This window comes from the organism of the source record quoted next, unplaced genomic scaffold, assembly GCF_019419815.1.
Source record: "Pyrus x bretschneideri cultivar Hongxiangsu unplaced genomic scaffold, Pyrus_bretschneideri_v1 Contig93, whole genome shotgun sequence".
Lineage (NCBI taxonomy): Eukaryota > Viridiplantae > Streptophyta > Magnoliopsida > Rosales > Rosaceae > Pyrus > Pyrus x bretschneideri.
The window spans coordinates 1,078,643-1,089,097 of NW_025999835.1; the positions used below are offsets into that span (position 1 = coordinate 1,078,643).

General features: G+C 36.5%; 1 protein-coding gene across 2 annotated transcripts; it reads right to left on the minus strand.

Moving 5' to 3' along the window:
* Positions 1–2,622: 2,622 nt before the first annotated feature.
* Positions 2,623–4,353, minus strand: LOC125473689. 2 transcript variants are annotated; one of them, XM_048576885.1, is made up of 4 exons: positions 4,255–4,353; positions 3,189–3,319; positions 3,000–3,113; positions 2,623–2,906 (listed from the first exon to the last, which is right to left on the minus strand). In XM_048576885.1, the coding sequence occupies exons 2-4, from the start codon at positions 3,309–3,311 to the stop codon at positions 2,634–2,636; spliced, it is 510 nt and encodes a 169-aa protein (XP_048432842.1). In that variant the 5' UTR covers positions 3,312–3,319; positions 4,255–4,353; the 3' UTR covers positions 2,623–2,633. The 2 variants fall into 2 exon arrangements, with proteins under 2 accessions (XP_048432842.1, XP_048432841.1); XM_048576884.1 differs by having other exon boundaries at positions 4,213–4,344.
* Positions 4,354–10,455: the final 6,102 nt, after the last annotated feature.

Below are 10,455 nucleotides of genomic sequence, written 5' to 3' on the forward strand. Positions count from 1 at the left end.
TGTATGCTTACATTGGCTATATATATATATATATATATATATGAAGGCTGAGGATTAGGTGGAATGTATATATAGGGTAAGTTTGAGAAAATAAAGAAGTGTCACCAAAGTTATGAGTGAAAAGGAAAGAATAACTGCCATGAATATTCGGGGGGAGAGAGAGAGAGAGCGCGACTTTGGACGAGGTCTTCCTGCAGGTCTTTGTGTTTCGTTGAAGTGAAGGAGTACGTATACAGACACATTTCACGTGCATGCTCGAGGTTCAGGTCAGCGGCTTCAGCCTCTCTCCCGGCCTTCTGCCTGTGAATTGACCGGCCTGAGCCCGCAGCTTTACGGTCTCTGTAGCTGTCAGGCCAGCTTTGCTTCAATCAAAATTTTGAGATTTTGTTGAAATACTCTTGCTATGCCTAAAGTCCACGACCATACTTGTTTATATACGCACGCGGCGCGAGTTCGTACATGACCTCAGGTGCGGAGATTGATGCTCCACTGCTTGAGATACACACTTGCTTAACAAAGAGGTAGAAGTTTGGTTGTGTATTTATATGTATGTGGTATATATTTATGGATGAAGGGTTGAATCGAATACAAGTACATTCTTTTAATCAATTTAGCTACAAGCCATTGCTTTAAGAGATGAACTTGGGTTGCTTAGATATATCTGTGTCATATGTTTATTTTAAGAACATTGATGATCGCACATTAAGCATACTAGGTGCATCTTTAAATGAGATGTCAAAATGTCCAAATTAACACTAACAATAAAAAATGTAGCAATAATGTTTTCCAACGGAAAACCCAAATTTGATGTGGCCTGATGTGGATTGACAACTCTCACTCTTGCTGCCAAAATTGATAGCATCTTCAAATTTTTTTTAATTGATTATTAAATGTATTTTATTGATTTGATTATTGCTTTTATATATATATAAATATTTATTGTAATAGCTTAAAGTAATAAAATGATATTTTAATTTAAAATATTGGTGGAGATCAAAACTTTAAAAGATGTCAAAGTGTCATACACTTTTAAATTTAAATTTTATGTTTAAAATTTGACATATCCTTTGAAGATGTTCTAATGGTTTTTGACACATCGCGATCCGGAAAGTCCACTATGATTCCGAATCGAGCTGTGCTGGCCGATACCTGGAAGGTGACGAAGCCATAAAATGTGATAATGTGTAAAATGTGAATAAATTTAAACTTAAAAGTGCCAATATACACAAATACGTGGTGAGCGAGTATAGACCAATTTTACGCGTGATACAGAGCATAATTAAGCACACTAAGGTAAGATAATGATTATACCATCATAAGGAGCCACCTAAACTGGGAGTGCCACAAGTCCTCGTCGATACGGAACTTTGCTATTAGAACTTGGAGGGATGCAAAAATAGAAAGAGTGAGAGGTCGGAACACAGATTTTCAAAATCGCGCGAGAGCAATCTCATGATGGGTGACCTACTGGGAAGTTATCGTGTGAGTTCTCAAAAACAAAACCGTAAGGGTGTGGTAGGGGTCCAAAGCGGACAATATCATGTTACAGTGGAGTTGAGCCCGGGATGTGGTGAAGGCCTAGACCGGGATGTGACAATTTTTTTCTTTTTTCTGTTGGAGTTCCACTAATTGTAGTTCTTAACAATTATATTTTCTCCTAACTAATTATTTTTAATCTGGGATGGAGAAATTATATATGAAAAAGACGTATGCATGATTTATATGTAATTAATTCTTCAAGTGAGAAAAAGACTAAACACCTACTCCTTAGTCCTATCCCGTATCCTAATTTGAACTGCCTATTAACAAAATCTTCTTTGTCAACTAAAAAGTGAAAAGACAATTTAATTTATAACACAAAATAAAATCATGTGTAATAATGTAATTTTGCACAAATCAAAGTTTGCGTTTTTTTTTAACTTTTCACCTAGATGTCATCATAACAACTCTAATTTAGAAAAAAAAAATTAAAAAAAAACCCCACATTTTCTCTCTCACAGATTTCTCTCCAACTTTTCTCTTTTCCATATATTTTCTTTTCAATTTTTTTATATTTAAACACAGTGTTACTATGTGTAAAAACATATTCTAATTAGGTTCTCTCCTTAATCGTCTCAACTCTCAAGCACTACTTGAAAGCACTTCCAAGTCTTCCCTAGGTTTTATAGATTAAAATAATAGAATGGTTATCAGCATTTCCAAACAATCATCGTTCACCTCTCTTTGTTTTGTTTTTTTACTAGGATGTCAATAACAACTCCGTAAACGGACTATCAACAATGTTATTTTGCTACAAAAGAGGGTTGATATAAAAAAATATTGTTACATTGAGTACTTATATGTCGATGCATCAGTAGGTTATATACTTATTGTATCAATTATTTTGATCAGTTATTTATATCTTCAATGTGATATATATTGTCACCAACAAATGTAATTATCCAACATTATTGTGATTAAAATTGTCTAAGATTGAATGGTTTGTTTTATTTTTTTTGGTGGAATTCTTAGATTGAATAATTGGCTTTCACATATAGGGTTTTGTTTGTTACCAAATTTCTAACACCCTACCTTTCTTTGCTACCAAATTTTCTCTTTGCTTACACCCTACTACCTAAATCATCTCTGAATTCTCATCTTGCACGTTTCATAAATGAGAAATTTTCTACAAAAAAGGAAAGAAAATAGCACTTTCCTAGAAGAAACTCTTGGCAAAAATAATAGCAATACAACCAAAAACAACCATCTCGTATATTTTCTCCAAATCCTAGGCACATATCCTCTTCTGAAACGATTGCGTGCTGAGCAATCTCACCATGGAGCCCCATATGCATTCCCTTATCTCTCATTAAGTCACGGTCCAAGTTGCCATTGTCATGCGACGATACGTGTAACTCCGTCATCGGCTACGAGGCAAATATTTTTTCAATGTGACAGTTACATTTTCACGCATTGTAACAATTACGAAGAAAAAGCTTTCGAGAATGATCGATGTATACCACTATCGTTACTCGGTATGAGTCCTTCAAGAGCCTAAGTGCAGCATGAGAGCCTATGTAGCCAGCTCCTCCTGTGACCAAGACATGAGTGATCCCTGCTTCATGATAAGAGAACTGCAAAAACAAGTCGAATGTAAAGAAAATGCATCAAAAAAATCAAAACAAAGTGAAAATTAAATCGGAACATACCTTGTTGAGACTGCTAGAATCATGTGACTGCTTGAACATGACAATGCAGAGGGTGATTAGGCCGGCAGCTGCGATAAATTTGCTGTAAAACTTCCTCCTCCGTTTCGAGACTGGAATATCCATGCCCGCAACTGCAACCACAGAATTGGTTCAAAAAACAAATTTGGTACTGAAGCACTTTATTACAAAGTGCTTGTACAGGAGTGAAAATTGTCTATTTGATGAGTCCAAAGTCTATGCTCGATGTTCCCAATGCTTATCATCCAATTCAATGCCTAACTTTGCCGACTTTAATTAATCTTGCTTTCTAAGTATAAAATCTAAAAGCACTTTGCCGACTTATCGTAGTTAGAGCTGGTTTGGTATTGCTGTGCTTTGAAAAAAAACTGTTTGTGCTGTGCTGTGAGAATAAACTCATTTTTGTTGCTTCACGTTTTTAGTTTTTTTTTTTCACCCAAAAGTGTGAAAATAAGTTGTTTTTAAGTGTTTACCAAACACTTTTTTGAGCTCAACTTTTTTTTATACCCACTTTTTATAAAAACACCTCAGTACCAAACCAATACTTAGACTCGTGACTTGAAAAATGTCATAAAAACAAATGATGCACTATTGAAATTTGGGGAGAATTTTTTACTGCCTAAAAGAAATGAACGGCATTTAAAATTTCTAGTTCCGTCTCTCCTCATAGAAAGCGAAAAAGATCATAAATGATGACAAATTGAACATGAAAAGGACCGCACCTCTAAATTTGAAAGATCTATGAAAATATGGTAAAATTGAACATCCATATTAGACCCAATTCCAACCCAACAAAGAACGTCACCAAAGTCTTAAAAAAAAAAAATCAGTTAATGAATTACGAGAGATGGGAATTATAGGCAAAGAAAGGAGCGTTACAGAAACATGGAAAACAAAGTGATTTAGACACAACAAAAACATGCAAAACACAGCTTTTCAATGAACTTAAGGAACCCTAATGACAGAAACTAATAATTAAGCAAGGGCTGAAATTCATGACAAGAACCTGAGGAGTCTCGACTGCCACACAGAAACGTTAACTAGTTACCTCACAAACGCAGAAACCGGATGGTCGAAACGAGGACTTGGACTAGGTGTTTGAGAATATAAAACATCTCTAGTCGTTTCTATATGCGTACATTGGTAGTATATATACACTTTCGTATATATATGAAGGCGGAGGGTTAGGTGGAATGTATATATAGGGCATGTTTGAGAAAATAAAGTGTCACCAAAATTATATGAGTGAAAAGGAAAGAACAACTGCCATGAATATTCACAGAGAGACAGAGAGAGAGAGACTTTGGACGAGGGCCTCCTGCAGGTCTTTTTGTTTCGTTAAATTGAAGGAGAATGTATACAAACGTACGTTCCACGTGCATGCGCGCGGTTAAGGTCCGCAGCTTTAGGGCCTCAGGCCTCAGGCCAGCTTTGCTTCAATCAAAATTTTGAGATTATTGTTGAAATACTCTCGCTATACCTAAAGTCCACGACTGTACTTGTTTATAAACTTTATATACACACACGGCATGAGTACGTACATGATCTCAGGTCGGAGATGGTTGCTCGAGTGTTTGAGATACAAACCCTTGCTTAGCAAAGAGGTAAAATTTTGGTTGTGTATTTATATATACGTGATTTATGTTTATGGATGGAGGGGTGAATCAAATGGGTGAATCAAATACAAATACATGCTTTTAATCGTTTCGGCTATAAGCCATTGCTTAAAGAGATGAACTTGGGTTGCTTAGATATATGTGTTATATGTTTATTTTAAGAATATTGATGATTGCACATTAAGCATGCTAAGTGCATCTCTAAAGGAGATGTCAAAACGTCCAAATCAGCACTAACCGTAAAAAAATATAGCAAGAATGTTTTCTAACCAAAAACCCAAATCAGAAAGATGTATGAAGGTAAGGTAAATGTGAACATCCATATAAGACTCCCAGTTCCAACCCCACAAAGAGGTTACGAAAGTTTTAAAAAAAATCAATTAACAAATTACAAGATAAAGGAGTAATAGGAAAAGAAAGGAACGTTACAGAAACATGGAAAACAAAGTGATTTAGACACAACAAAAACATGAAAAACACAGCTTTTCAATGAACTTATGGAACCCTAATGACAGAAATTGAGAATTAATTAAGCCAGGGTTGAAATTCATGACAAGAGCCTGAGAAGTCTCGACTGCCTCACATAAACGTTAAACTGGTCACCTCAGAAACACAGAAACCAGACAGTCGAAACGAGGACTTGGACTTGGCGTTTGACCATATAAAACGTCTCTAGTCGTTTCTCTATGCGTGCAATGGAAACATACACACACACACACACACACACACATATATATATACATATGAAGGCGGAGGATTTGGTGGAACGTATATATAGGGCAAGTTTGAGAAAATAAAGTGTCGCCAAAGTTATATGAGTGAAAAGGAAAGAATAACTGCGCGCCATGAATATTCGTATAGTGAGAGAGACTTTGGACGAGGTCCTCCTGCAGGTCTTTGTGTTTCTTTAAAGGGAAGGAGAATGTATACAAAAACGTTTCATGTGCATGCGCGCGGTTAAGGTCAGCGGCTTCAGTCTCTCTCCCGGCCTTCTGCATGTGAATTGACCGGCCTGAGCCCCCAGCTTTAGGGTCTTTGCAGCCCTCAGGCCAGCTTTGCTTCAGTCAAAATTTTGAGATTATTGTTGAAATAGACTTGCTATGCCTAAAGTCCGCGAGTCCACGACTGTACTTGTTTATATTAACTATTATGAATCAGATGAAGAAAATGAAGAACTGTGTATGAAGAATTGCACAGAGAGAGAGAGAGAGGAATGAAAGAAGTGGCTATGACTTTTTAGATTGCGTTTCGTAAAATGTAAATGTTTATATGCTATATATAGCATTTTACACTTAGACAGTTCACCTCTAACTAATCTTTAACAACTCAGCTAACTACTAACAATTCTCAATTATATTTAGCTGGCATGGCAGCTGATATAGTATACACTCACACTTTATTTGATTGCTACAATTGTCATCCCCCCTCAATCTCAGTTGGGTTTACCAAGCCTGAGATTGCAGCAATGTCTGAAGATGGCTAGACCATGCAAACCTTTAGTTAGAATATCTGCAATCTGATGTTCTGTGGAGACATATTGCACTTGTAAGTCTTTTCTTTGAACCTTCTCCCATCACTGCTCCTTCTGTTGTATAGTACAGCCTTGGTTACCTTGTCCTTCACCATTGCCTATTGTGATTTTGTCATTGTCTTCATATGTAGAAACTTGCTGCAAAGAATTCAGGTCTGCTATCATGTGGTGTGATGCTCCAGTGTCAATGATCCAAGAATCATTGGGAAGAAAGTTGGCTTGAGCTTGAGCTTGCATAGCAGTCAATGTAGGTGCCTTGATAGACAAAATTGTTTCTGTGGTGACAATCTAATGCACTATGTCCTTGCTTGCCACATATTTGACATTCAAGAATTGATCCACTTGAACTCAGATTGGTAGACCTCTTCCAGCAATTTGGAGCAGTATGCCCCATCTTAGAACATATCTGACATTTAGGAACTATATTTGGCTTAGTTTCAGTGTTTCCAGACCATGATTGCCAATTTCCACCATTTTGTCTTCCACACCAGATGAATTCCCCCGATTGCCACCATAGTTTGATGATCTAAAGTTACCATTACCAACAAAACCATATGCATTAGAGAAATCAGGGTACAATTGAGGTTGAGGCTGCACAATAGGGAACTGATTACCAGGAAATGGTGATGGATACACTGCTTGAGGATTTGAAGAAAATGACATTGATGCTAGTGGATGCATAGCATGCATTGGTGGTGGTGGATGCATAACATGATTAGATGATGATTCTCCCTGACTTGGCACTCTAAAGATTGGTACTCCATTTGGAATCCGTGTAAGAATCCTTCCAGTACTATATGCAACCTCATCAGAATTACTTGAAGACCCTTGAGCCTTTGTAAATTGTGAAGTAGAGGCTACATTCCCTTGCATATACATTCCAGAAAAATTCTAAGACAAGCCATTCACCATAGACGCAGCCTCCCTTTCTGCACATAATAGATGCTCTCTAAATTCCCTTAAGGACATAATAGTGTCTCTTGTAAAGATCACTGTTCTAATCACAGAATATTCCCTTGGTAAACCAGACAGAGCAGCAACAATGAAATCATTATTAGTCACATATTCTACCACAACATTTCACTGTTCTTTAATACTTCTAAGCTTAGACAAATATTGATCAATAGAGTCACCATCATTCTGCATAGTTTGAGACTTAGTCTTTAGCATATTCACCCTTGCTTTAAAAATGGAAGCATACCTATCTTGAATGTTAGTCCAAGCCTCATGAGCAGTCCTAGATCCCAAAACATGCTCAATAGACTCATCAGATAACATAGCAATCAACAAACTCAAGAGAGCAAGATCAACAGCTTCCATTCTTTATACTCATCAGAAATTTCATTTGTAACACCATGATCAGTGCTAATCACAAATTTTGCTGACTAAGAACACATTTGAATTGGAAGACCCATTTCGAAAAATTCTTGTCATTCAACTTAATTGTCAACATTCACAAAAGCCCTTCAATTTTGACAGAAGAAGATGCCATTGCTATTTGCAGGATTTATAGTTTTATCAAGAAACTAATATCTTCTCAATACTTCAAGAATCACAGATTATCAAGAAATGATTCAAATTTCAACTAACAACGTCCACAGAAATTGAACTAATCTTCACAAAAATTCACAAAAATGGCTTTGTGCCCTCAAATTTCAACAAATCTTCAAAGAAGTTCATAGATATGGCTTCTTGCCCACAAATTTCTATCAACTAATCTGTATAGAGAATGGCTTCGTGCCCTCAAATTTCAACAACTTTTCAAAGAAATTCACATAAATGTCTTCGTGCCCACAATATTTAGTTACTAATGGCTTCGTGTCTAACAACTATTTGTCTAGCTAAATCAAGCAATAGACTACCAAAGAGAAAAATTTCAAGAAAGAACCTATAAACAAAGTTTCCATTTGGCTTAAGTGTTCAAGAATTGATCACAACAGATGCAGAAAGGGAAAAATTCAGAACTTTTCACCTGAGATAGAGATTTCCAAAACACACTGCAACACCTTTAGAAAATACCATCGCCAGAAACCCAGAAAGCACTTCCGATTAGCACCACCCAAGAACCCAATTTCGACCTCGAAACTTCATCAGAAACACGACCCGATAACTCCACATCAGAATTGCTGGCTCGATACCATATTAACTATTATGAATCATGTAATACCCTAAAAATTTAAGTATATGAATTAAATATTCATAATTATGAATACATAGAGAAAATCGAAAATAAATCGATTTATGGTTATGGAAATAGAATTAGGAAATTATTACAATTAACGTAATTGTAGTATTGAGCTTTTATTTGATTTTTCAAGAATTTATAGTAATTGATGTGAGTTAAGTTTTAAATTAAACTAGTTACGAGGTTTAAAGTTTGGAAATTAATTATTTAAAATTCCTAGACCCTTTGATGTCACAATTTATATGCTTGAATAGAGCTCGATCTCACGAAAGCGTAGGCACAAACCGTTTGTGAAACAGTGTTTTAACAAAGAAGTTATTAACGTTTAAATTTGGGGATAAACTGGTAATTTTAAATAACTTTAGAAGGCTCCAGAAAATCTGGAGCCATGTAAAAAAGCCACGTATGTGGCTAGTATGAAAGGAAGAAACAAAGTGGATGGTTGTGATTAAAAGAAAAGAATAGAAAGGAGAAAAATGAGGAAAAAGAATAGGGGAGGAGGACCAATGGGGCGAGAAGAAGGGATGAAAAAGGTGAGAAGGGGGGAAAGGGGGATCCCGTGACCCGGGTATCGGACCTGACTTGATCGGCCCTCTTGTGTTTTTCCTGTGAGATTTCGCCCCTTTTTCCAGGGAATTACATCAACTTAACCATTGTAAAACCCTCCAACCTTCCCTCTTCCTACTACACCTCAAAAATCATGGGATTTGAGTTTGAAATGGGTAGAAACCGCACGGTGGGGTGCGGCGGCTTTGAGTTTGAATTACCCAAAATTTGAAACTACTCAAGTCCAATTCCACCACCATTAGACTCCTTTTGAGGTGCAGAACAAAGCCCAAACAAGTTTAGGGGCATTGGAGTTACTTTGAGGTCGAATTGAACACACCCAAATTTAAGGGTTTCCGGCGGTTCGTGGCCAATATGACATGTTTTCCGGCCAAATTGGGCTTGGCCGCATGTATGAAAGTTGTTCCTCTCATTGAGATCTACTTTCCTATAAAATTTGGCAATTTTTGGAGATAGGTGATATTTTCTGGCAAATCGGGGCGGCCGACTACCACCGGATGTGGCGCGTGGCCAAGGAGCCGACGTCGTATTTTTAGGCTAATTTTGTTGTTCTAGAATTAAACTTATTAAGCATTTAATGTAATACACTTGTTTGAAGTTAGATGGTGATTGTTAGTTACGTGTAGAAATATCAAAGTTTAATTGAATTGGAATTTGTGAACTACGAATGGCTTGATACCTATTTAGGGTACGTAGGCAGTCTAACGAGACGTTAGATGCAACCATAATACCAGTAAGATTAAATATTCGAGAATTAATCTTTGAATTAAAGGTTGCTTGATTGAAGAATTTGGGGAATTAAGTTGATAACTTAATTGATTGTTATGGTAATTAAAACATGGTTAATTTTATAGGAATTAAATCGGTTGGAGATTTAGAAGTAAGATAAAAGAAATAGTAGCAAACTAAACAGGAGTTTAGTTTGGGTCTAATCACTAATATTATTATTTCCCGAAATAAAGCAAATAATTCGGGGTGGGACGTTACAAATTAGATGAAGAAAATGAAGAACTGTGTATGAAGAATTGCAGAAAGAGAGAGAGAGAGAGAGAGAGAGAGAGAGAGAGAGAGAGAGAGAGAGAGAGAGAGAGAGAGAGAGAGAGGAATGAAAAAAGTGGCTGTGACTTTTCAGATTGCGTTTCGTAAAATGTAAATGTTTACAAGATATGCTATATATAGCATTTTACACTTATACAGCTCACCTCTAACTAACTTTTAACAACTCAGCTAACTACTAACAATTCTCAACTATATTTAGCTAACATGGCACACACTCACACTCTATTTAATGTCTACACTTATTAGTTTATACACACACTTGACATGAATACGTACATGACCTCAGGTGCG

Bases quoted from the DNA above. Each gene is read 5' to 3' on its own strand.
- LOC125473689 (XM_048576885.1), bottom strand. From the start codon at position 3,311: ATGGATATTCCAGTCTCGAAACGGAGGAGGAAGTTTTACAGCAAATTT. The intron at 3,114-3,188 runs GTATGTTCCGAT...TTGTTTTTGCAG, and splicing joins ATTCTAGCAGTCTCAACAAG to TTCTCTTATCATGAAGCAGG. The intron at 2,907-2,999 runs GTATACATCGAT...TTTGCCTCGTAG, and splicing joins CATACCGAGTAACGATAGTG to CCGATGACGGAGTTACACGT.